The following is a 27,298-nucleotide window of genomic DNA, read 5'->3' as shown; positions in this document are numbered from 1 at the left end:
GGATCTTAAGCATAAAGTTATCTAACCTCACTGGGCTTCAGGTCCCCCAAAACAGAGGTAATGGTGCATTTTTTAAACATGTGCTTCTGAGGGTTACAGAGATGGCTTTAGTAAAACCTAACACACGTAACACACATAAAACTATGCCACACTGGTCACTCAGTGACTGACCCAACACTTTTCATTAGAATTTGTGTACTTGATTGAAATCTACCTCCTACAAGGCACATTAGTTATTAACCTGACAAACAACGGACACAGAGCGTGCAACGATATATTCAAAGGTAGTATAAAAGTGTAAAAACAAGATGCAAAATAGAACCGCACTTGGCCTGTGCCAGCGGCTAACCATTATTTTTCTGCACCACTGAGCTGAAGGGATGCGGTGTAATTCACATGGCAACAATGGCTCAATGCAGCAGCTCGAGACGAGGAGCATATGAACAATTGGCAAAGCTCTCAGGTATTTTTTGCTTCTTCGTGATAGATTCTTCTCCAACCTATATCCCAACCCCCATAACCCACCCCCAGTCCCACCTGAGAATCACACTCTTTACAAGAATTAAGGCAAATACTGAGTTTATTCAGTTGATTTGGCCAATCAAACGGGATAAAAGTGCCGGTTTCATTTGCATGATGTAAAAACATACTTTAGATAGGAATACTCGCATAGTTACAATGTTAAAAATATGTGTATATGTAAGAAAGAGTCATGAAAGCATTTGATATAAAACATACACAGTATGCTATTTTAATATACAAATGCTTACAACAAAGTGGTCAGAAGAGTTACAAAAGTAGCATCATTAAGAATTTAGAAAAGTTTCCATTTTCCTGAAAGGTCATGTTCTCATCCTTTGGGATGTACAGAAATTATGTGGTTTAACATAGTTTTATCCACATTTAAAACCTCATGTTTTAAATGTTTTAAGCATAGCATATACAGTACAAAATGTTTCCATAGGAACATAACAGAACCTGTCACTAGTGGCTGCTGTCAGATGGCTCCTAAGTAATGAGCCATTTTTAAGACACTAGTTCAGCTTATTGCTAGAATATTCAAGTTGTTCTATTCACCCAAAATATAATGACTTTAATTTATACTAGAATCTACCTACAAGGCTCGAGGAGTTATAATATACACCCATATATACAAAACAACTATTCTGAGTTAAATGAAGTTCCCAAAGTTAAATCAGAACCAAGAATAGTAATTTCAGGCTAACACATTATCCTTGTGGTCAGTATTTTGTAAATTGTGAACAAAGTGCACAGTGAATGTGATCAGTCACTAGAAAGGATCCTTCCATGAACCCTCTGTCCCCTCCGAGTCACACCACCTGAGAAATGAGAACCTTTAGACTTGGTGGCCAGCAGGGCAGCTTCACACATCAAACCCATGGGAGCCATGTGGAGACCCATTCACGAGTCATGGGAGCCCCCATCACCAGCTAACAAATGGCACAGTTGACTATCCAGAGCCCCAGTGTAGACATAGCAGAACCAGCTTTCCAGACCACTGCTGAGTCTTAATTATTTAGAGCAAGTGAGAGCATCCATCAGCCATATTCTAGTGTGGGCGGACCCCGTACAAGGTTGAAATAGCCAGCCAGGGCCCCAAGGTCTATGTAGAGGGAACGCTGTCTCTTCAGCATCTCCGATTCCTCAGTGCTTGCTGTGCATGAAGAATCTGAAAAGGAAAACATTGAAAAAATAAATAAATAAATGATCAGGTGACATGTTCAATAATAAATACCTGTTCCCTTGGGCGGTGGGGTGTGTAGGGGGGGAAATCTTTGGCCCTAATGGAATAAGCATTCAAGCTATGGTTTTATTAAAAAGCTACAGAGGTGCCTGGGTGGCTCAGTTGGTTGAACATCCGACTTTGGCTCAGGTCATGATCTTATGGTTTTTGAGTTCGAGCCCCGCATAGGGCTCTGTGCTGACAGCTCAGAGCCTGGAGCCTGCTTTGGATTCTGTCTCCCTGTCTCTCTGCCCTTTTCCAGCTCGCACTTTGTCTCTCTCCCTCTCTCTCAAAAATAAACATTAAAAAATTTTTTAATAAAATAAATAAGATAAAAAGCTACATACATAGAGTTGAACATTATGGGCTAATTTCTATAATATAACATAGACAAAAGGGTTCAAAAAAGAGTCACTGATGACAAGAAATTAGCTAAAAATTCTGGCATATTTTCTAATGCCCCAGATGGTTCTCTTTAAATACAGTAAAGTCAGACAAGAAGACAATGAAATGCAAATAAACATTCCAGGCTTGACATCTGGGTTTGGACCTAAATGGATTAAGAATGCCACAGATTTTAATAATAAAAATAGAAACGCTCTCTGTGCATATTCAATGTTCTTGGAATGTGTGCTGACTTTCCTAAGTGGGAAAGACTCAGAGCTGGCAAGGAGATTTTAAGCGGAGGAAGACAAACATGCAAGTTGACTTCAAACTCAATATTTTATCTTGATGCTTCCAACCAAGGACTGGTGTGGCTTTACCGTACCTGAATTAAATAGAACCCTATTCAGAACCAACAGCAAAACTGCCAAGCTTGATCGGTTTTTAAAGGCAAATGATACTCCCTGTTGCAAAAAACCAAGCCAGGGGCAGTTCTCAAGAACTGTTACTACCTACGTTTGTACTGAAACATGCCATGATTTGCCGGTCAATTAGCCAATTTTTTTGGTAATGCTTTTGCTAAATTTCTTGCTTAAATTTCTCAAACGACTTATGGTGCTTGAGAGGTCACTCCAGTTTTTTTTTCAAGTGCTTTCGTGAACTACATCACAAGTCTGATGCAGACAGAGAAAGAAGGGAAGCAGGGGGGCAGAGGGTGGGATCACGCACAAGACGGTGTCCGTACCAGCAATGTTTTCTGGAAGTTCCAACTCCTTCCTACTCAGCAGCCTCTTCCGCTCAAAGAGGGCGGAGTCCAGACTCTGACAGCGTGGCTGATCCTCTCTGGGGGGGTTCAGGGCATCGTGTTTTAATAGGTCTGCTGCCCGTGGGCGGTGATTGGGGTTCCTCTCCAAGGCGGCCTCTATCAGCTCCCTCATGCCCGGACTGCAATCATCTGCAATATCTTCCAGCGGGGGCGCCTGCTTGTGGATCTGGCAACAAACCAGCTCTCTTAGCACCAGCGTATGAAAATATACCCTCAACAAAAAAGTGTTCTAGGCATTCTAGTTAACAAGACCTGGAGAGTCATTCTGCCTCCTACCACACACTCCCTGGCAAACACAGTCTTATCCTTAACCAAGTTTGCCTTTAATTTCTTAAGAACCCCGAATTAAACACATCCTGTGAGTTAATGATGTTCAAGGATCACCGTGCCCTAACAGGGAAGTATCTGCTCTCTCTCTCTCGATGGTAAAATCGAATTTGTATGGTTCACTATGTGCCAGAATGGCTTGGTGATTAATTACATCTCTTTTTTGAAAGTGTTCAAAGAACATACACAACTTCTTTGGCTCAGATATTTATGCCAGTTAGATGCTACTAAGTGGCACTGTAGGATACACATACACAAGAACAGCATATAATTGATGCTCAGTGCACATTTTAGTAAACTCTCACTATAAGCTATAAGAGCAATGCCTTCTTTACAGGAATGGGACTTTCCTCCACATGGGAAAATGTTCAGTTCTGTCTCATGGGTCACCAGTTCACAGCTTCCCCCTCAGGTGTGTTTCTACCTCCCGTGAGCAGGTAGAACTCTCCTTCACCCTCAGTCTTGGCTGACCCTCTACTTACTATGTACAGGTAGGAGGGATAGGCGGAGCGAGGATAGCGCTTCACCCAGGGCGGGGTGCCCGTCTGCATGTGGATGAGCGTGGCCCCCAGGCTGTAGATGTCTGCTTTGGTTGAATGGCCTCTGCATAGGATCACCTCTGGGCTCATATAAATCTAAAAAAGAAGCAGAAAACATCAGTCTGACTGCTCCCATTGGTCTGGGTGTCCATTTCCCTAAGTCAGTTCTGGAAGCTGGTTCTCCAACTTTACCATATCTATTGCACGCTTCAGCCCTTCAGAAGAGCATGTCACTGCTGTGTTCCCTGTAGCTAGGGAGAGTGACACAGACACACTCTGGGAGCCAGCAATATGTCCTGAGATGTCCCTGCAGCCTACTGAAGAGCACTGTTTTTCTGCATACTGAACACGAGGCAGCCAAGGACCCACCTGGGACACCACTCACCAAGGTTCTGGAAGGCATCAACCAAGATTTAATTTTTCTTTTAAAACACCAACTCTTTGCATATCTAAATGGACACTACAAATCCACTTCTTCACTCCATGTTTGTCATTAAACTGCCAAACTTCTAATGATCTGCAGTAATGAAAGGTGGCAGGAATCCCTGGGGTATTAACACCAATCACACGGGAGAGAAGAACTTAAAACAATATGTGATGTTGTAAAAGTGGTCCTGTCATTAATATGTACTACTACTTCTTTTTTTTTTAATATTTATTTATTTTTTAGAGAGAGAGAGAGAAAGATTGACACACAGAATCGGAAGCAGGCTCCAGGTTCTGAGCTGTCAGCACACAGCCCGATGTAGGGCTCGAACCCACAAATGGGGAGATCATGATCTGAGCCAAAGTCAGGCGNCACTTCTTCACTCCATGTTTGTCATTAAACTGCCAAACTTCTAATGATCTGCAGTAATGAAAGGTGGCAGGAATCCCTGGGGTATTAACACCAATCACACGGGAGAGAAGAACTTAAAACAATATGTGATGTTGTAAAAGTGGTCCTGTCATTAATATGTACTACTACTTCTTTTTTTTTTAATATTTATTTATTTTTTAGAGAGAGAGAGAGAAAGATTGACACACAGAATCGGAAGCAGGCTCCAGGTTCTGAGCTGTCAGCACAGAGCCCGATGTAGGGCTCGAACCCACAAATGTGGAGATCATGATCTGAGCCAAAGTCAGGCGCTTAACCAACTAAGCCACCCAGGTGCCCCTACATCAACTACTTCTTATTTCTACCTACCATGTAGCTGGTAACTAAATACTAAAGTCATGACATTTTATCATTGTATAAGTTCTATTCGGTTTCATGCTGGAAAAACAGGGCTATTTTCAGAAATAGTTTTTCTAAGAACTGTTTACTTCTAACCTTAAAAAAGAAAGAGCAAATACTGGTAGCCAATGATCCCTATTTATGGCTGGTAGAGACATATAGTAGTTAATATCCTAACTGTCCATACTTAGCGTTAAGAAATTTTTATGCTGGGGCATAAATTTTTATGCTGGGGTGGCTCAGTCAGTTAAGCATCTGACTTCAGCTCAGGTCATGATCTCACAGTTTGTGAGTTCGAGCCCCACATCAGGCTCTGTGCTGACAGCTCAGAGCCTGCTCAAAAATAAACATTAAAAAAAGCAAATTTTTATGCTGTCCATCATTTGAATATGGAAAAAGGGCTAAGTGTTCCTGGAATATATTTCAGAGTCAATAAGTAAAACAACTGACTTACAAAAACTGGGGAAATTTCCCAGTTTCCCCATCCTAACCATATTGAACAGTATCCCTACAACACACTTCCTGGCAGGCTTTTCTTCCCTTGCTCATTCTGTCTGTCTGTCTCACCAAACAGGCTGCATGGAGCTCCTTGTCCTCAAACATTTCCTAAAGTGAAGGCAGAGCCTTTGCACAGCAACAGACTTTCCTACTAAGTATCACAAAGGGAAACAATACATGCAGCATGCAGCAGGAAGGATCAGCTGTTGATAGGGGACTCTCATCTCCTGCCTGCTGGCTTGCTCTCCTTTTATATGTATATACATAAACATATATACTTTTTAATGTTTTTTTATTTATTTTTGAGAGAGATAGAGACAGCATGAGCTGGGGAGGGTCAGAGAGAGAGGGAGACACAGACTCCAAAGCAGGCTCCAAGCTGTCAGCACACAACCCGACGTGGGGCTCAAACCCACGAACTGTGAGATCATGACCTGAGCTGAAGTCGAATGCTCAACCGACTGACCCACCCAGACACCCCTAGCCTGCTCTCCTAAGCAAAGACCAGGCCAAGTATGTTCTGTCGGCGTGGGCAACGTTAACTCTGGAGGCTGTCGGTGGTGACTGCACATTTGGGGATGCAGCATCCTGTCCACCTGGTGACCCGGCTGCTGCCTGTCCCGGGTAGGTCCCCCAGAGTTCCTTGGCTCAGAGCTCCTGCTTTCTCAAGTTCGACAAGAGCCAGAGTGCCAGGGCACGGCGTTTGAGAACACTTCAGGCTGGCTGACTACAAGCATGAAACAGGCCTGGGGGGGATCCACGGAAGGCTCTCGGAGACCTGCACTCCCTCAGGCCTGGGCACTAGAGCAAGGGAACCTGTAGGCTGGAGGTCAAGGCTTCACCTCTCAATGTATTAGAAACAGAAAGAGGCTCTGTGTGTGTGTGTGTGTGTGTGTGATGATTAACACATTAATTGCTATAAAGTAAGACTAAACACAGACTCGGGAAGAAATAAGAACTTTTAAAAAAGAATCTCAACTATAAAAGTACTTCTAATTAGCTATTTACATTCATTATTTATTCCGTCTCTCTACCATGTAATTACAAAACAATAGATTGACTATATGCCAGATTAGCTCTGTCCTGAATATGAATGCTGGGAGAGAGATCAAACACAGGTGACCAGTGTTTGCCCTCCTGAGTTACATAGCAGGGATCAGAAATCATCTCTGGCTATGCAGTAGCCAAGTGATCAAGTCCCTTTTTTTTAAAAAAAAATTTTCGAACTTGAGAGAGAGAGAGAGAGAGAGAGAGAGAGAGACTGAGCATGAATGGGGGAGGGGCAGGGAGACAGGGAGACACAGAATCCAAAGTGCAGACCCCAGGCTCTGAGCTGTTAGCACAGAGCCCAACATGAGGCTCAAACCCACAAACCATGAGATCATGACCTGAACTAAAGTCAGGACGTTTAATCAACTGAGGCCCCCAGGCGTCCCGCAAGTGATCAAGTTCTAATGAAAAGTGCCTCTGCTCAGTTGACTTTGACAAACGACATCTTATTGGTTCTTTAAAGATGAAGAGTCTTGCTAAAAGCTTTTAATGGTGACTTTACCACCTTGCTCATTATCAAATTTGATTTGTGAGTACCATGCAGAGATAGTAAATGCAGGATGATTTGAAGAAAGTGGGTAACTCTCGACATCAAATTCAGTTGAGCACTTTGTAAAAGGCAATTTACATTTGCTGAAAATAACTCAATCCGAATACTTTTTAGGAGTAAACACTATGCCATTATCTCACATCCAAGCACACAATCTCTGTCTGCTGGAGAATCCCAAAGAAGACATATCTTTCTGTAGCCATTGCAAAATGTTCAATTTGATCACACTGCCGGGAAGAGAAAGGTATTTTCTATCTATAATACCATAAATAGTTTGTTTCTCAAACTGGCTCCAGGAAAAAGGGTAGAATGTCACGTATCTGAACTTCTGACTAATGCCAAAATATGCTGAAACACTTCCCCAAAAAAGTATGTCGTAAGCATGAAGTCTTAATTAGATTTTGTGCTCTGGTGAAGTGTTCTTAAGATCTGGAGACTAAAATGTTCTTTTAAAGAAGTTTACAGTTTTCTTTTCTAAATATTAATCTCCTCAAGGACAACTGATCTAGGATCCTTTCTCAAGTATTTTCCAGAATAACGTAAGTAATATCAGCAATTTTTCTGCTGCCCAGGAGAGTCTTTGCTTTGAGAGAGTCAAGGAAAAGTGTGCATGGTATGATCTCAATTCTTTTGTATTTAAAAGCTCACACAATCTTAGTTTAAGATGAAGACTGTTTGCTTTGTTTTACACTGCATTTGCTGGGGACACTTTCAGCGGGGAGAGGGCCTCGGCTGGGAGGCTCTGATAGTTAAGCACCCTACAGTGGTGGACATGAACCAGGGAGGCAGCTTCCATACCCATTCACCTTCCCATTTGCATCCAACCCCATGCCCATCATAACCTCCTATGAGCTAAACTGTTGCTTTTCGAAGAATCCGGGTAAATTTAAAATAGGTTCTTTCACCAAAGAGTGGGGGCTGCTGAAATACCCCCAAAGGCATGGTAACCTGTTGGTCTTGTCCAGTGCTCCATCCCTGATACCCACACAGCCTGACACATTGCGATGCTCAATAGACACTTGCTACATGAATCAATATTCAGCCTAATCATGTGTATATTAAATTAAATATATTCTCTGAAAGCGCATGCATGCATCTCATTTACATTCAGAAAAGGTTTTGGTTTGGTTTTGGTTTTGCTTCACCAATGACTTAAATATTATAGCTAGTTTATATCTTCAACTACAATTTATTTGTGCTATAATAAATTTGAGATTTATTACAGGTTCTCTAGAATTAAAGGTAAACCTAAGATGTGGTTGGTCCTCAATATATGTTATTAATAACCATGACAATTATGGGTATACATGAACCAAAACAATAATACGAGTTATACTAAGAATATATATTAGTTATAGTAAAAAGTGACTATATTTAAGCTCTGAAAAAAGACTGGTTTAAGTACCAGATCTCTCGCTGAGTAACTTTGGGCACTTAATTTTAACCCCTTGAAGCACATTCCCTTACTGTAAAATGGGAATCCTAATAGTGTTTGTCGTCGAGAACAATATTTACCAATAATAGGGTTGATATAAGGATTAAATAATATAATTCATTTAAAATGCTAAAATTGGTGCTTGGCACAGAGCAAGTGTTCACTAAATATGCTCCAATGATAATCCTATTGATGCAATGGTTTTCCTCCCCTTTTCAGTCCTTTCTGCAAGAACAGTCTAGAACATTTTTAATTTTTGCTCTTAAAAAGACATCGACCATTCCCAGAGGAATAAAATTACCTCTGTTCCACGGAGGTCCTTAGGAAAATAGATATCTTCAGTCATTTGAACACTTAGGCCAAAATCCACCAAAACGGCTTTTGTGGACATGAAAACAATGTTGCTAGCTACAAAAAAAGATTTTTTTTTTAGTATCAAGTTGTCTATATGCCCATAAATACAATAAAAACACCATCCAAAACAGTGAGTCCCAAATTAGGATAGACCAAAACGTGCACCCTACCAAGATGGTTGTATTATAGTCACAAGAGGAGGATAAATCTGGGTGAGAATTTAAGTGAAAATCACTTCAGATACGGCAAGAAAGCTGTCAATGTGGGTGTAATGGTTGCACACACTAATAATGCTCAACATGGCCAAGTCAGGGAAACAATTTAAGGGTATATGACAGATGAGTAGATAAAGAAAATATGATATGTGTGTATATGCATATATAATAGAATGCTACTCGGCCATGAAAAAGAATGAAATCCTGTCCTTTACAACATGGATGAAATAAATCAGACAGAGAAAGATGAAAACTGTACGAATCTCACTAGTATGTGCAACGTAAGACAACTAAACTCATAGAAACAGAGAACAGGTGTTGATGGCCAGAGGCTTGGGGAAATGGGTGAAGGTGGTCGAAGCGGACACTTGCAGTGATCAGATGAACAAGTTTTAGGGGACATAATATACACCGTGGGGACTATAGTTAATAATACTGTATTACATATTTAAAAGTTGCTGAGAAAGTCAATTAAAAATGTATTCTATTTTATTTTTTTAGAGAGAGAGAGACAGAGTGCAAGTCGGGGAGGGGCAGAGAGAGAGGGAGTCACGAATGTGAAACAGGCTTCAGGCTCTGAGCTGTCAGCACAGTCTGATGCAGGCTTGAACCCACAAACTGCAAGATCATGACCTGAGCCAGTTGGACGCTTAACTGACAGAGCCACCCAGGCGCCCTGAGTCAATTTTAAAAGTTTTCACCACACACACACAAAATTACAACTCTGTGAGATCCTGGATGTGTTAACTAACCTCACTGTGGTAATCATTTTGCAATATATACATACATCAAATCATTACATCACATACCTTAAACTTACACAATGTTATATGTCAATTAGATCTCAATAAGGCTGGAAAAATATAACAATGCTTATGAGCTTGGCTTTCAAACTCTAAGATATAAGCATATTATTATGCCACTTTCCTCAAATGAAAACGTAAAATACACATTTTTTTTAAAGTAAAAGTTTCATTCGTGCGATTTAGCATCAAATATTAAGGGTTTATAGTGGGTCTTTGTGGTATTTCCCACCATCTCTTACCCCTAGAAATCAATCAGTGAAGGCCTGTTTAATGAACTATTAGCAAAATAGTGCTCAAAATTAAAAGGCTATTTGTTTCCCAAGAATGATTCGACTCTGTGTGTGTTTTAAAGTAAATTACTGTTTTTGAAAGCCTTATTAACAAGGGTACAGCCAGGACGTGTGACTATAATCTTCCACAACTGGATAATCCTCCTTATGATTTTGAAAGCTTTAGTGACCCCGTTTGATTCTAAAACATGTTTCAGGAAGGGAGGATGGTGAAAAGTGCTCCAGGGCATAGGTCCTCCCCTCCACCAAGGATTTTCACGTTAAAGACAGGAGTCCATTTGCCTCCTATCTAACCCATCTCTCTGAGCCAAAAAGGTCCATATCCAAAGATAACTCACGTTTAATATCATGATGAATCACTTTCTTTGAGTGAAGAAAATCGAGTCCCTTGAGAACATGCTTTGTCACCCAAATAATTTCAAATTCTCTCATTGGTCCACAGCTCTCCAGTTTCTCTAGGACCGACCCTCCCTCGCCTGCCTCCATGAAGAGGTGCACGGTTTCGCCCCACAGCACTGCACCATATAACTCGGCGATGTTCTCATGTCGGAAGCAAGCCTGGATTTCCACATCGGATGGCTTAAATTGATCTACTGGGATCTAGAACAGAGAAAGACCAGGAAGATACTAAACAACCCAGGATAGTGAAAAACTATAAATAATAGAGGTCAACCCAGAAACCAGAAGGCAAACAAATGCAACCAAGGATATCTCAAGGATCTGCATGAAATTATACTGCCCAGTTCAAATAATGTTGACATCAAACCCGCTTTTACATTGTGTCAGCTCTAGGTAAGTAATTCACAATAAGAAAATAACAAAATAGAAAGTATTATTTTCATTTAAAATGTAGTAATCCAACGAAAGAATTATTGATGGTTGAATCAAAAGAGAGATAATTTCCCATTCATTTTACATATACTTTCCATGGCACCTAGATTTTAGGCTATCATATCAATATTTCAATTCTCATGAAATAATAAAATGTCTTCGGATCCACAACTCAGGCTCTAATAATGCCTTTAAAATAAGCACTGGCCAGCTATTCTATGGAAAATCAAAAGTCACTAATAAAGAAAGCGGTAGATCTTTCAGTGCAGATGGATATGGAATGTCTCCAAAATACTGTGTTAGACGAAGAAAGCAAGATGCAAACATATATTCTGCTCCTAGTTGTAAAAAACTTTTAAGCTATATACACACGTCTGCAGACATTTTCTGGAAAGACACAGAGGAACTCATTAACAGCAATTGCCTCAAGGAAAAGGATCTCATTCTTCACTCTACATTCTTTTGAATCTGCTAGGGGTTGTTAATCATTCTACATATTTTTAAGAAAAAAAATACAGCTTAAAAATTAAATGTAAGTACTCTGAGGAAAACAAAGATATTTTTTCATGCCTTTTCTGATGAAACTGTAGAACAGGACACTTTGGCTCTAAGCTCTTTCTAAAATGTCCCCAGATTCTTTTAAGAGAACTGAGACACGTCTCCTCTAAACACAAGCTTCAAATGGCTTGCGATAATACCTCCTTTTTTTCCTTTGATAACAGATCCTCTAGCAAATCTCTATGAAGGAATAAACGAGGCCAATATTTTGGTGATCTTTTAATTCCAATAAGACAGACTAAGGCCAAATTCAGCAAATCAAAAGTGACTTCAATTTACTGCACTTCTAAAAACGTTTTGAAGTAAAACAGACATACAAAAACGAGTAAAACTGGGTTATGTATCAAATTCAGTGACTTTTCAACTGAACACAGCCATGTAACCACCACCTAGACCAAGAAACAAAACTCTAGCAGCACACCAGGAATCCCTTCCCTTCTACCAGTCACTGCCTCCCAAGGGTACCCACTATCCTGACTTCCAACAGCACGGACCTATTTAGCCTATTTTGGGACTTTATAGAAGTGGAATCTCATAGAGCAGATCTTACTTGGTGTCTGGCTGTTTTGGCTTAACACGTGTTTGTGAGACTCATCTACATTATTACAGTTGCAAATCATGTGTTCTCTTCACTGTACAGCATCCCATTGTATAAACAGACCACACTGCAGCCATCTAGAAACTTTCCAGTTTGGGACTATTACAAATAGTGCTCTGATGAACACTCTAACTCTAGTACACAGCTTTTGGTGACCATGTGTACATGCCTATGGGGTGTGTACCTATAGGAGCAGAATTGCTGGGTCATGGGGTGTGTACATGCCTAGCTTAGGCAGATACATGTCCAAGGCAGGGGTACCTCAGCAAAAACTGTTTAATAAGAAGAGATGGGGTCTTTACAATAATTGGCCTATTTAAATTCTGCCCTTTATTATTTTTTATTTTAATTTTTCAATATTTATTTTTAAGAGAGAGACAGAGACAGAACATTGGTGGGAGGGGCAGAATGAGAGGGAGCTAGAATCTGAAGCAGGCTCCAGGCTCTGAGCTGTCAGCACAGAGCCCAATGCAGGGCTCGAACTGATGAACTATGAGATCATGACCTGACACCAAGTCAGACGCTTAAGCGACTGAGCCACCCAAGTGCTCCTAAATTCAGCCCTTTAATCTTCGGTCTTGAGAAGCCTCACAGTTTGCCCAGCTTCTGCCTCCCTGCCTGGCACCTTCCCCAGTGGGTGAGATTCAAGAAGCAGCACACGGATTTGCTCCTGGGGGATCGCTCCCCTCCACCCTACCACAAGAGGGATGATGAAATCCAAGCCGGGTACACAAGCCAGCAGCATTTTCTTTTTTATCAAGGCAAACTAGACTAAAACCAACTATGTGCACTGAAGCAGATTTTGAGGCCTGAAAAGCCACAGGGTAGCAAGCAAATCCAAAAAAAAAAAAAAGAAGAAGAAAAAAAGGGGGAGGGGAGAAAAAGAAAGAAAAAAGAAAAGGAAAAAAGGAAGAGAAAGAGAAAGACAAAGAAAAAAGAAAAAGAGAAAGAGAAGGAAGAAGGAAGAAGGAAAAAGGAGAAGGAGAAGAAAAAGGGAAAGGAAAAGAAAAAGAAAAAGGTGCTTTTGGACAGGGCACCCTTACCTGAAATCCAGTCAAATAGTAAGAACTTTTGACTAATGCAAACAAGAATCACAATGCCAAACATATGGTGCAGGATGTCTGGTTATAAAGTACATACCAATTTACATGCCATTCTTTTCTTAGTCTTTATATCTTGTGCTAAGTATACTTTTCCAAACGCCCCCCGAGGTATGAAATCAGAGCCAATGTTCCTATAAGTCAGCTTCCAAGGGATGAGGAGAACATCCGAGTCTATTTGATAGCGTCCATTTTGGGGAGTGATTACCTACAATAACAAAAAAAGGTGGGAGGGGGAGAATTTCAGCAAACTCCTTTTCTAAGACACACCCTTCAGAAACTGGTTACTTTAGACGGCATTCCTACACGCAGTGTTCGAAATTAATCCTAACAGTGTACACAGACTATATTTAGAACTTCAACACAGACAGAGAAAGCATGTAACAGAAACACGGCCCTGGTCGGACTTGATCGTATTACCACCTACTGGTGAGTAATTAATTGTCAAACAAAACCTTAAAAATTACTTATCGAAGGGAGCATGACTACAGTAACCAAAAGGCTGAAAATAAAGATTGCATAAATATAAATTGTGCCTGCAAGTTGACTTGCTTCCAATTAAAATGTGCTAACCTGTTAGTCCACATAGCGATTACTCACACATGATGCATACAGAGAGAGCGTGGAAATAAACTGGTGATCGTGGAGGATTCTGGAAAATAATGTGGTATGCCAGCACTATGAGTTGACAGTGCTGCATAAAGTAAGGGCAGAATTATCCCTCATCTACTAGCCCATTGACTATTTACTGAGTACATAGTATGTACCAGGCACTGTGTACTACAAGAGCATGTGCTGTGTCAAAACTCAACAAACTGGACAATTAAGGAATTGTCTGTATTTCACTGCATATCAAGGATATCTCAATTGTAAAAGAGCAGCAAATGAAAAGGAGAAATAATTATAATTATAATGAAAACAAATTACTAAAATAGTCCATGGGAGTTATGATCTGGAGCACACGCCTACGATAGGTTTAAAATATTCCTTCAAGGGATAAATGGTCTCAAAACTACGAATTTTGCTCCAAAGCAATTAGCAATATTATGACTTCAGTTTACAAATTCAGGAACTATGAAACTGTCAAAGCGACATCAAGTTATTTCAAGTGCAGAAGAGGCCAAAGGGGAACGTGGACCACATGGGAAAAGAATGAACACCTGATTCATCTGCAGATGTCTGGGCCCATCTCAAGGCCACGGCCACGGGAATAGTTCTAATAATCCCAGGGTTATTCATTCCGTCTCCATTACCGCCTATCTTAGCTGTACCCGCCCCCCACCCCCAACAGATGCGTGTGCTATTAGTCAGGGAGCAAAGCAGAGGACAGCTCCAATACTAAGAAATGTGAAGTCACTAAATTTAAAATGAAATATTTCCTGAGCACTCCCCTGAGCCAGTTCCTGCACGAAGTCCCAGCAGGAAATCGAATACCTACTACAGCCCATGGTCTTGCCTTGTTTGAAATATGACCTCCTTTCAAGAAGCATCTCACCTCAAATTACTGGAGGCCTCTTTTTACAGCACGCGATAAATCTAGTCCCTTCCGCATTTAGACAGAACCATACCCATGGCACTCAACTGTATGTGCTTATTCCCTCTTTCTTGTTATTAAATACTTACGTATCCCGTTTCACCTAGACTCCAGTTATCCACTAAAGGGTTTAATTCACCTTTGTATAAGTTCTACTTTTGTCCAACTAACTTTTTTATAACCCAATCTGATCCAAGGGATGAAGAAGAAGAATAGCAGCTATATGTTGGGTGCTAATTAAAAAATTTTTTTTTAATGTTTATTTTTGAGAGAGAGAGAGACAGAGTGCGAGCAGGAGAGGGGCAGAGAGGGAGACACAGAATCTGAAACAGGCTCCAGGCTCCGAACTGTTAGCGCAGAGCCTGATGAGGGGCTCACTGACCGCAAGATCATGACCCGAACCGAAGTTGGATTCTTAACCAACTGAGCAACCCAGGTGCCCCTGCTAGATGTTAATTATAAGCCAGACACTGCTCAGGCCTCATCAAAGGCTCACAACGATCCTGTGAGGTAAGTACTATCTTTATCTCCATTTTACAGATGAGGAAACGGGTTTTAAGAGGTTAAGTAGCTCAGTGGGCAATGAGAGAGTCAGGATTCAAACTCAGGTCTATCTGACCCCAGGGCCTCAGCTCTTGTGTGCCTTGTATCTGCCAGAAGACTGGAATTAAAGCTAACCCATGATCAAAAGATGGTTATTAAAAGCCTGCGCTCACAAGTCACTGAGCACCTTAGCCTTCGCCCCTTTAGATGGAATACCGTTGAGTTCCTCCTGCCCTATTTAACAATCTCTCATGTTCTGGGGACTCTCCTCCGAGGGCGAGTTCTCCCTTGATGATAAACCCTGAAATATACAGTGTGATACGCAGGCATCAACCAGCCTGTAGGTCTGCAAAGTCCCTGGTTCTTCCCCTTGCCCTAGACTTTCCCTATTTGGGTTTGTAATGTTTTTTTTTCCCTTCTTCTTCTTTTAGGGTCCCTACCAGATCATCTTACGGACCTCCATGCTGTTGTTCACCACTTGCCAGTTCAGCTTACCAAAGCCACCATTACGTGCTGACACAAAGCATGCTTTGGATTTCCTTCTCCAGACCAGTGATGCTCATCAACACTGTGCCCAGCAGCAGGACTTGAGAAAAATTCTTAAGATATTTAAAGAAGAATAAACTCCATAAGGAGCCTGTATTTATGGCTGCTACAAAACAAATACAACCTGGGGCGCCTGGGTGGTTCAGTCGGTTAAGCATCCTACTTCAGCTCAGGGCATGATGTCACCGCTAGTGGGCTCAAGCCCCGCGTTGGGCTCCGTGCTGACAGCTCAGAGCCTGGAGCCCGCTTCAGATTCTGTGTCTCCCTCGCTCTCTGTCCCTCCCCCACTTGCAGTCTCTCTCTCTTTGAAAAATGAATAAATGTTTTAAAAAAATTTTAAACAAATACAACCTTAGAAGAGGCATATTATCTAGAACATAGGCAAAGCTGGCTCTTTACTACTCTGCAGGTCTCACAACAAACAGACTGCCACATTCAAGTTCTGGGCTAGAAGACAGGCACTAACCCAGGTTTGAGTTCAGGAGGTGCTGCCCAGATGACAACAACAGTTAATGATCCAGTAAGTGACAAGTAGCAGACACAAGGAGAAGTGTTTGGAACAGAGAAGAGAAGATGTGGGGAACATGAAAGTTTTAAAAAACTGGAAAGACTATTGTAAGGAAGGGGAGTAACTGTTGTGGACGACTACCATAATGGCTGGCATCCTTTCAACACTCACAATACGTAAACAGTGCATCCGTGATTTGTCTCACACAACACCCCCACAGAGTAAGTGCTATCATGCTGCCCATTTTACAGATGAGTAAACAGAGCCACGGAAGGGTGTAATGACTAGCCCCAAATCACACAACTAAATCCATCTCAGACCTGAAATACATACCCAGGCACTTTCATTCATGGGCCTGTATCCTCACATGACTGAACATATCTACGTTTTATGGCCAAAAAGTAGGACTAAGGCTAAGGGGACTCAGAGATGGATTTTAGTTCTACAGAAGGAAGGGGCTTTCCTACAGTCAGAATTGGCTAAATATGAAATGTAACGCCCTAGTATGTGATCAACTCATCGTCACAGGAGATTTTCAGGCACAGACCAAAATGTTCCAACAATTATTGGATATGATAATCAGGGTGATTCAAGCATCAGACAAAGGGCTTGGCTCAAGTATCTTTAAGGTTTTTATCAGGCCTGAGAAGCCAGGACTCTATGACTAACCCCTGAGGAACAGCATTCCCATATCTCACACCCACATCTATGAGCGAGCCCTTTGGGCCCTTCAGTGCCCCTATAATCACCCATGAGCTCAGCGTTTGCAACCCATGTTCGGTTATTCATTTCCCACTCAGGTTATGAATTGGTCTGGAGTGTAAATAACTCACAGCACTCTCATACAAAGCAATGCCCGGGTTAGACTACTGAAGTTTCTTCCCCAAGTCCTGCTGCATGTTAGTGGAATCTTTGCTAAGTATTAGTTTTAGAAAAATAGCACACACTCACATACAACTGCAGACCAACATTTTACATGCCTATGCTGTAACATTTTTGCAATTCCTGATCCTCTACCCCGTCTAATTAACTCCACCGGCTTTCTGGTTGTTGGCTGCCAGAAACACACCATGTCTCTATGCCTCTGGGCTTTTGTATAGGCTATTCTCTTCATCTGGAACCCTCTGCCCTCTCTGTCCCCTTTATCCGGCTGACTCCAACTCAAAAGCTTAAGCATCAATTCCTTTTAGAAGCCTGTCTGACATAGTTTCTTCCCCATCCCCACCCTCATGGCTATGTATGGTGTCCTGTCTGACTGAGCAGCCCCAGAGCAATCAATGTGTAGTTGAAGTGGGAAGTAGCACACTGCATTATAATCGCCTGTTTACTTGTCTCCCACATTCACCAGGCAGCAAGCTACCTGACAGCACAGACTCTTCCATACTGGATCTATAACACCTGGAAAAGTATCTGAAACACTGTAGACATGTGACCTATGTCTAGCGAATGAATGGATGAATAGTTGAAAGCACTGGATCCATATGTAGATGCACTTTATAGATTAATGTTACTATGGAACCTGTCTGTTAGATAATTAGCTTTTGTTTTTTCAAGCAGAGAGACAGACAGCAGCCAATGACGCCCAAAATGCAAAAGTCTTGATACGGTATTGGGAGGAGGGTCACACGAAGACAAAGGTCTTGAACACGGGAGGCTCCAAGGAGAACACCATATGAGGATGAATGGGAGTCAAAAGCCAACTGTGCTTCCTTTATCATCTCGTCTCCAACTGCTAAAGACCAAGTCATGACTCCTATGCCATTATTTATAAAGCACAGACCTGGCATAGGTTACTAGCAATCATGGGATGCATCTGATTCTGAAGCTTAGTGACAGGAAAGTCAACCACAGCCCCGAGAGCCATCGACCACTGGGCTGACTTGCCCGGTGAGGCATGGTCTACATTCCTGTGGATTTTAAAGTTCTTCTGTTATTCTACCCCAGTTTTAAATCTTCTTGCTTTATATTCTTGGTCATTTTCAAATTTAAAAGACTTTTTAAAGCTTAAAGATCCCTGCTTTTATCATATGTCCTATTCTTAAATTTTCTCCTGAATAGTATTTGTTCATTTATAGAGCACAGTCTCCATGGCACAGACTGACAACATATAACTCTTAGCCTTTGCTGACAAAATTGCCACTTCCTTTTAATGTCTTTGTTTCTCTCCTTTTCTGCATTGGCTTTTTTTTTTTTCCCACTCCAAAACCTTCCAGAAGCTATTTCTTTGTATTCCTGAATTCCTTTCTGTATACTCCCAATAAAGTCCTATGGTCTGTCTCTCATCAATCTGATGGACCACGGGAAATGAACCTAAGTCTCTACATATTTATAAGCAACACTATTTTCTTTATTCTGCATGTGTTCCTTTAAAATACCCATTTTAACATATACACATATTTAAAAATATATGTAAACAAGTATTTCTCATTGTAGATAGATACTTTTTAACCAGAGTTTTCCAGCTATATTTTAGTTAAGAAACGTAGTGCCCTTAGTTCAATATTAATTCCATGTACAAGTAGAAATAATATTCTCAAGGTAAAGTACTTAGTCAACTATTACACACAATGGTACATCCAGACCAAAGCAAGTCACACAAGGATGCAAAATGTAATCTTGCTCCAAACTGAGCTAGGGCTGAACAGAACAGTTTCTAACAAAACAGTTTACTACATAGCTGACCTAAATTACTGCGGTTTTTTCAATTGAATGTAGTACGCCAAAACAAAAACAAAAACCAAAAACCAAAGGAAGAAAAACCCAACAACAAAATAATTAAGTGCTTTGTCTAGACTCTAATCATTCAACATTGACCTTCCCCCTACAGTAGACACTTTGCCACATAGATGCACCAAAGGAAAAGGAGTCACTTTCATCAATATACACATTTTGTCAGTTATCACCTACTCCTTTGTAAATTGTTCTTTTCAAAAAATTTAGTGACTTTTATCCGGCACCTATACTCACCTCTGACCCACTAAAACGCCCAGAATCCCAGACACACCCAAACATATCATCTAATCAACTACTGTGACAATGTACTGTCACAATATTTTGGATTATTTGCATACCTGGTATTACTAAGGAGGTATTTCATTTGTCATTTGTACTTTGCCAATTAAAGTGAGTTAATCTGTGAATAGCTATTTATTGCCTGCAAACTACATTTCTGCAAGAACTGGAGTTAACCAGTATTAATACTGGGACATTCCAAGATGTGAGAGGAGCAAAAAATCCAGCTTTCAAGAATATTAATTAAAGTATTCATTCCCCCTCTCAGCTGAGGGATTCTCTTGAAGTCTTTTTCTTCTGTCTAACTGGTGAGTGAGCTTGCTAATGAACTGTGAAGTTCAAATACATTCTTAATTACCTATTTGTACAACTGACTACGGAAAAGAGTCTTTAAATGGAACTTTTAATGAAGACCTGTTTTGCATCTTTAACACGGAAGTGATTCTTACAGATATCACATTTTTAAAAGTCGCACCTGGCAGCCAGTCTAAACCAAGTTTAAAGGCCCCCCTGCATTAAGTAAAGCTGCAGTCGTAAAGCTGAGCTCACAGCACTCAGCTGATCAGGAGAAAAACATACCATATTTAATAAAATCCCAGATTCCTGTGGTCGGTGTCTGTAAAAACGCTTTGCCGTGTTGGATATGTGGTTTGCAAACGCAAGCAAGTCTTCCACAGTCCCATATCTGACCGAGGACAACCAAGGCCCATCCTGGTCACTGAGCAGTAGAGAATCTGAGCGCTCCTCGTTTTGATTACTGTCTTGACACATGGTCATTAGGCTGGGCTCATAAACTGCTGGCTCTTCACTCGTGTAAAGATTTTCCATAATGTCTATGACATCGGACACGTTCAAGTGTTTAATTAACAAATCGATCTCTTCTTTATTGTCACTCCCGGTGCTCATGTACTCCATCACTGTTAGGCTTTTTAGAGAGTCTGCAAAAGAAAACACAAATGCTTAGTGACTGTATTTGTATTTGCATTTAAGATCAATGGAAAACTGACATAAAAAGATTGGAAACAGGCTTCCATGTGGCTGTTTATGAAATGAGGGCTCTGTGTCAACAGGGTAAATTCAAGTGGACAGTGAAGAAAGGGACCTTAGATAACCTTTAGTCCCGCCGTTCACTTTACAGAGGGGAAACCTGAGATCCAGAGAGCTTACTCCTTACTCACTCACTCACTGGACTGGTGGCATCAGCTACGGCCGCTGAAAACAAACTTTCACCAAATACAAAAGGCTCCTGGCCCTTGACAAGAGGCCAACCCTCCCTGCACAGATCTCCGTGGCTTCCCAGCCTTGGGTGACTTTAAAGAAAAAGAACAGTTTTATCAAATTCAAGAGCTAACATGGCAAATAAAATTCAGGCCTCGGAGCCAAACACATGTAAAGTGGATTCTAATGTAAGCAAATTGAGGACGATAGGTTAAGTTTCAGGAATAATTCTGATGCAAATGAGTTAAACAGCTTCTTTAGCCTGGAGACCACAAGCTTCAAATCCTCCTACCAGCCGGAGTGTGAGAAAGGGAAACATTTCTTTTGGCCTGTGAATCAGCTGTCTCCTCTTGAGATCAGAATTCCTTAATAGTACAAAGCATGTATCTAAACGTCCCAGGAAAATTAATCTAATAATCTAACCTAATCTAGAGCTCACCCTCTAGAAGTTGTAGTGTTACATAGAGGCCCGGAAAGCCGAATCTATCCCAAGCAAGATGTGGGTAAGGCCAGCTAACTATTCTAGCCAATACTGTATTTCAGTTCTTATATGCAAATTGGGTGCCATAATTTGCATATAAGATTTGCATATAATATAATTCTTACAGGCAAATCAGGATCCATAATGAGAAAGAGAAGGTAAACCAAAGGTAAAAAATGAGACTGTTCCTTGTGATTTTAGAACAACTCCATGCCAGAGGATTAAAGATAAAAGGATTTACTTGAGACATCTAAGAGAATTCAGAGGCATGATGTCTACTTGAACTACTGTGCTCCTGAAAGCACAGCCTCTCTGAAAGATGTTTCTGGTTCTTTTTTTTTTTAAATATTTTTAAAATTTATTTATTTTGAGAGAGAAAAAGAGAGAGAGAGAGAGAGGAAGAGAGCACAAGTAGGGAAGAAGCAGAAAGAATAGGAGTAAGAGAGAATACCAAGAAGGCTCCTCAGTGTCGGCACAGAGCCAGATGCAGGGCTTGAACCCATGAACTATGAGATCATGACCTGAGCCAAAATCAAGACTGAACTGACTGAGCCACCCAGGTGCTCCCATCTAACTAGAGCTCAAGCACAAAGCTCCAGAAAATGTTCTACCTCAGAGCCCACCTGCAACACAGGCCAACCTGAGTGAATTTCATCTGAGAAAAGAACCAGGCAATCTAGTGTCGCTATTCACTTACTCCACAGCCATTTTCCAATGCACAGGATGTGTCAGCGGAAAGCAATCACGCACCCTGCAGTCTGATACTCCATGCAGACTCAGACTGCTTGGGATGGACTCCCAGGGCCTCCTTCACTGCCTCACGACCTTGGGCAAGCACCTCTACTTCCCCTGTCTGCAAAACGGAAGAGTAACAGCACCTACCTCATAGGGCAGTTGTGAGGTTTAAAGTTCAGGTGTGTAAGGTGTCTGGTGCATGGTTAATAAGCTCTGTCATCTGTAGTTGCTGGTCGTGCATACAAGAGAGAAGTACTGAGTCAGATTCCGGGCTTTGCAGGTACTGCCTAGGCCTTTCTTATCTGCAAATGGGATGTGGCTACCTATCCCCAGGGCTTCTTCACAGTGAGGTTTTAAAGGCTGTATCTAGAACAAGAGACAAAAAAAGGCAGAAACCTCTGAAATGCTTTGATAGCTGTTATCACCACAGTTACATCAAGAGATCTCCTCTCAGAGATCTCCCTATGTCTTTGAGGGAGACTGTGATTCAGGCTCTTAGAGTCTTGAGTTATGAAAGGAATTTCTTAGGTTAATGGAGGAACATTCTACTTTAATTTCATTGGGCCATTCAGTTGCAGTTTCTGCCTGTAGAATTTACTGAGAAAAGGAAGTTAAAGCAAAACCAGCCTGACCAAGGACCCGGCTGGCTTGAAAGTTCCAAGGCTCCTGGACTTAGCAAATGGCTGACTGGAGAGAAAATAAAGTTCCCAGTTGCAACGTGACTCAGGGAAGAAAGAAAAAAAAAGTCCACATGGTTTACAAGTCAGTCAGCTGATTCAGGGAGGAAAGACAGGTTCTGATTTTTAAACTGTGCAGAGAGTCTCAAGCATTTGTATGTGAAGCCTAAGAGGTTGGAGCGCACTCAGAGGGAAGGAAGAGAGGAGGATCAGAGAAGAGAGAGGAGAAGAGGAGGGTAGGGGAGGCAGAAGAGACTGAGGCCAGGCATAATGCCTTGGTAACACAGCCTCCTCTCATGCAAACAGGGCACCCCAGCAACCCTGAGGGCCAGGCCGCCTGCTAAAGGCTCCGCAGTTTTAGGCCTTAATTAAGCAGACAATACGCTAATGATTTCTGAGTCCTATAGATCAGTACCCGTCTAGAAAAACCGTGGCTTGTGAAGGTCTTCTACTTTACCCATAAAGGCTCTTCCCCACCCAGGTTACAATAAAAATCCTCATTACACCCCCACTTGTCAACTGAATGGACAAATATAACAATCTTAGACATGGAGAAATGGGCAGATGGAGCCAAAAGTATCTGCTTTATTTCAGAAATCAGCAATAAAACCAAGAGGAAATCCTATCCTAAGCATTAACGTTACCCTCTTGGCTGCTTCTATTTATTAACATAAACAAAAGTTGAGAAATCCAAAGCAAGTGTGAATGAAAAATGACTAAGATTATAGGCATACGCCTCTGCCTAAGGATAATTACACCTTGTGTTACTTCCCATTTAAAAGATTTTTCTGCCATTTTTCTGTACATTGCCCAGGACCCACCTCTTACTATATCTTTCTTCTCCAAAAGCCCCAGAAATACACATTCTAGCTGCACAGGAGGACAGCCTCTCTGGTTCAAAACCTCTGGATACCTCAACTATCCAATTTGCCTTATTAAAAAAATCCTTAAGGGCCATCTGCCGAAAGTAAGGCATATAAACTTCAGTCAGTCAGAGAGTTGGGGGTGTCTGCGGGGTTCAGATTATAGTCCACTTGGAAAATACGTGAGACTCCGGCTACAGATGCCTAATGCAACCGTAGTAGTGTTTCTTTCCCTGTTTTTATTAGGAGCCCTTCTTTATTCTGTGCCAAAATGTCTTCCCAAAAGTGAAATAGGCGTTTCTCTTAAAGACACCGCCTGGCCTTCCTTGTCAACTTTTGGGACAATCCCTCTGCACGTCGTTCTTCTTTCTAAGCGTCGTTCTCCGCCCAGACACAGGAGAATTTCAGAGCCCTGATATCGCATTACCAGCGGGAAACATCCGTGATGTAACCTTTTTTTTCCCCTAACATGCTCTTAGACCAGAAGCCCAGCATTCATGTTCTGCTATAACGACCCTTTAGTCGCAGAATAGTGTCCGGGTTACAAAAGCATGAAATTAAGTTTCAGCTATTCAAAAAGTTGTCAGCTCCGCCAACCACCACCCCGTCTCCCCTCCTCCTATTCTTCAAAGCCCGGGAAGCCTACCAGGACTTGTAAATGACAAAAGCCCCCACGATTTGGGCGGGCGGCTGCCGGGTCTCCAGCCTCCGAGGAACACTCGCCGGGGTCGGCGAGGAGAGTGCAGCAGGCCGGGCGGTGTACGCGGCGGGAGGCGCGGTGACAGCGGGTGTCGGCGTCCCCGCGCACTGCCGGGACCAACCCCGCTCGCGCGCTAGGGATCCGGGAAGGAGGAGGAAGGGGGAGGAGCCGGAGTCTGCACCCCGTGAGACCCTTGCGCAAGGTGCTTTCCAGCTGTGCTGGCTGCAGCCGCGACGCGCGCGAACCGCGGAAGCGCAGCAGCGCGGGCGGCGGGCGCGCCCCCACCTCCCAGAGCCCCGCAGTTTGCCCNGGCCGCCCCCCCTCCCCCAGGACTGTAACCTCGGCTCCCGGCTGTGGCCTGGGACACCTACGGATTTTCCCTCGGGGCTGGGGACCCGACCACAGGTTGCGTAAGGTGCCCCGCGACCGTGTCACTGCATCCTTTCCTAGTCCTGGACAGAAGATCGTATTTCCTAGCGTGCTCGCGCCATCTGCGCTACCCCGGAGCCCCAGGGGTAGCGGCCCTTCCCTGCGCCCACTCCCACGTTTCGGGAGGACAGAGGCGAGGTGACCTTCTGGACTTTTTTTTTTTCTCTCTCAGAACCGGGTCCGTTCGGGGCGCCCGGGTGGCTTAGTCGGTTAAGCGTCCGACTTCGGCTCAGGTCCTGATCTCGCGGTTCGTGGGTTCGAGCCCCGCGTCGGGCTCTGTGCTGACTGCCAGCTCAGAGCCTGGAGCCTGTTTCAGAGTCTGTCACTCCCTCTCTCTCTGACCTTCCCCTGCTCACGCTGTCTCTCTCTCTCCTAGAAATAAATAAATAAAACATTAAAAAAAAAAAACCGGGTCCGTTCACCCGATTGCGGGTAGCGCTGCATGCCTGGCTAGGTTTCGGTTCATGTTCACATATACTGAGTGCCGTGATCCGTAGTCGGCACCCAAGGCCTCCGGTTTAAAGGTTTGGGAGAGGTTGCCGCAAGGCGGGTGAGAACCTGGCGCTGGAGCCCCTGGAGAGCCGCCTGTGTACTCCCCCAGCGAAACCCGGTCTTGTTCTCTGCACTCTTGGAACTGGTTATTTGGTGGCACCTTCCCATTAGGAAATGTACCTGTACTGATCTCCCCTCCTAACCCCGGCTGCAAGTCTGGGGTTTTCTGTACAGCTTGGAAAGATCAAAGGTTGTTTATAGTATTCTTCCTTCTTGAGTGGAAAGCGTGTCCTCCAGGTGAAGCAGGAAGCGAGTTTTAGGGAAAATCGCGCCTCTTTTTCTCTGTCCACGAAATCCGCTCTGCCGGACTTCCCCAATACCTGAGTTGCAACTCACCACCCCCTCGCCCCTCAATACTTCTCTGGTATCAAGCACCTGCTATACGCCAGATATTTCGCAAGACAGCCCAGGGAAAGAGAGAGAATGTTAGGTGGACTTTCTCTCGGTCTTACCGACCTGGACGTTGAGGGTCCCGGGCATAGCCCAGATTCAAACGCCCCTCGACTCTGAGTCCACGCCCGGTCCTCTCCAGTACCCAACACTCATTCGACCCCCACGGTTTCAAAACTGCATCCGACCCGCTCTAGAGCTTCCCACGTTTCTTCTGTGGAAAATGAGTTACTGTTCCGGTCCAAAGAAGTCGTGTGAAAATTGCTGATAGACCTAGGCCAGCTTAAGTGGGAAGCACGCCCCTCGTTGAAGGTCCTGCACGCCCCTCGTTGAAGGTCCTTAACTCCTAACAGTCTCTTTGTGCTTCCGGTCAGGCAGGGACGAGGCTGATAAAGTGATTGACAAGTAGCTGAGCCCATCAGTAAAAATGAGCCCAGCTAGCAAATCAAACGGGCCAGATGGATTGACTGACTCGTCACTAACCCCCCTACCCCCATTATTTTAGCGACTGCAGGTCTGTGACATGAATGATGCAGGATGTGTGTGAACCTCTGGAACTTTCCAGGAGGTCCCTAGCAGCGAAGGGGGTCCGTAGCGCGGGAACGAGAAGCCCTTCTGGGCGATTGGGCTTTTCTGCTTTTGGAGGGAGGGACCAGCTTCCCTGCTGTGACTCGGGAGAGACAACGTGTGCAGAAACCGAAGTATAAACTGCTCTAGCTTTTTCTCTGGGAACGGTTCGCGCGATTATTATCTCCAATAGTAACGTGAGAGATGTCTCTCCCTCCTCTGTTGTCTTTGAGCAATAAGGGATGATCTTTATAAGCATTTTAAAAATAGAAACATGGAACCACTCCCGCTTCCACCCCCCCTTGAATGAGCTCATTAAAACCACACCTCATCTTCTGGGAACTAAGTATTAGCCTTACTTCCTACAAAGAGGTCTCCCAAAGACAGCTAGTGAGCCGTGAAATGGCTGCTCCAGCAGGGTTCTGATTGGCTGTTAATGCCTTATAGTAAATTTCGTCTGGTGGGGTAAATTGAGAGGAAGTTTTCCATAAAAATGTCTTTTTTTTTTTTTTAAAGTCTAACAAAGATTGGATCTGGTGGCCTGGAAGAGACTGAAGAAAGAGAGCAATGAAAGAAAAAGTTTGCAGAATCCTTGCATTTTACTTGGTCAGGACTTTGTTACACAAGCTTGCAAAAGCAATCCTGCTTTTTTAGGAGCTTGCTAGCCAAGGGAGGTTTAAACCTGCCAAGGAGAAACCACTTGACCCAGCGTGTGCACAACCCATACGAGAGTTACCCAGAAGCCATCATGAAGTTCATTACAAAACAGATCTTTTCCGCAGCCAACAAAATGCACTGTAAGATTGAGTTGCAACCTGTTACTAAAGCTTGAGGCTTTCTCTACTTACAGGTCAGGAATAATGGGTTTGTAATCTGTAGTTTGCAAATCAGAACTCATTCACTCATGGAAAGAAAATGATTACCTATGGGTAGATCAGCAGTCAGAGCATCGACCTTATGTAACTCCAATGGGGCTCTATACTAATAAACAGAATATAGGACACTGCTTTCTAATGTTTTTCATATTCATAAAGTATAATGATTAGAGAATACTGAAATAAACTGGAATAAGTTGGGGGATACCTATAGATCGCTTGGTGGAAAATGTGTTTCATTTTCTTATAATAACAGTAAAATACAAAGTATTTGAAGACGATAATTAGTGAATTTGAATAAAGCTTTAAGATTTTTTTTTACATTTTTTAAATGTTGATTTATTTTT

At 42.7% G+C, this 27,298-nt stretch overlaps 1 protein-coding gene across 2 annotated transcripts; it reads right to left on the bottom strand.

The window, feature by feature from the left end:
* Positions 1 to 562: 562 nt before the first annotated feature.
* On the bottom strand, positions 563 to 24,233 carry MAP3K8 (mitogen-activated protein kinase kinase kinase 8). Of its 2 annotated transcripts, XM_077771776.1 has the most exons (9): positions 24,085 to 24,233; positions 22,046 to 22,264; positions 20,044 to 20,402; positions 13,362 to 13,529; positions 10,573 to 10,834; positions 8,871 to 8,977; positions 3,764 to 3,916; positions 2,874 to 3,120; positions 563 to 1,690 (listed from the first exon to the last, which is right to left on the bottom strand). In XM_077771776.1, the coding sequence occupies exons 3-9, from the start codon at positions 20,377 to 20,379 to the stop codon at positions 1,560 to 1,562; spliced, it is 1,404 nt and encodes a 467-aa protein (XP_077627902.1). In that variant the 5' UTR covers positions 20,380 to 20,402; positions 22,046 to 22,264; positions 24,085 to 24,233; the 3' UTR covers positions 563 to 1,559. The 2 variants fall into 2 exon arrangements, with proteins under 2 accessions (XP_077627902.1, XP_077627903.1); XM_077771777.1 differs by lacking the exon at positions 22,046 to 22,264.
* Positions 24,234 to 27,298: the final 3,065 nt, after the last annotated feature.

The sequence above is a fragment of the Crocuta crocuta genome, unplaced genomic scaffold, assembly GCF_008692635.1.
Source record: "Crocuta crocuta isolate KB4526 unplaced genomic scaffold, BGI_CrCroc_1.0 scaffold457, whole genome shotgun sequence".
Classification (NCBI taxonomy): Eukaryota; Metazoa; Chordata; class Mammalia; order Carnivora; family Hyaenidae; genus Crocuta; species Crocuta crocuta.
This window is presented reverse-complemented; position numbering and strand designations above follow the sequence as displayed.

Excerpts from the sequence above, each read along its gene's own strand:
- MAP3K8 (XM_077771776.1), bottom strand. The coding sequence starts at position 20,379 with ATGGAGTACATGAGCACCGGGAGTGACAATAAAGAAGAGATCGATTTG. Across the intron at positions 13,530-20,043 it reads CTGGGATTTTATTAAATATG|GTAATCACTCCCCAAAATGG; the intron begins GTATGTTTTTCT and ends TTGTTATTGTAG. Across the intron at positions 3,917-8,870 it reads AGGACCTCCGTGGAACAGAG|ATTTATATGAGCCCAGAGGT; the intron begins GTAATTTTATTC and ends CTTCTTTTTTAG.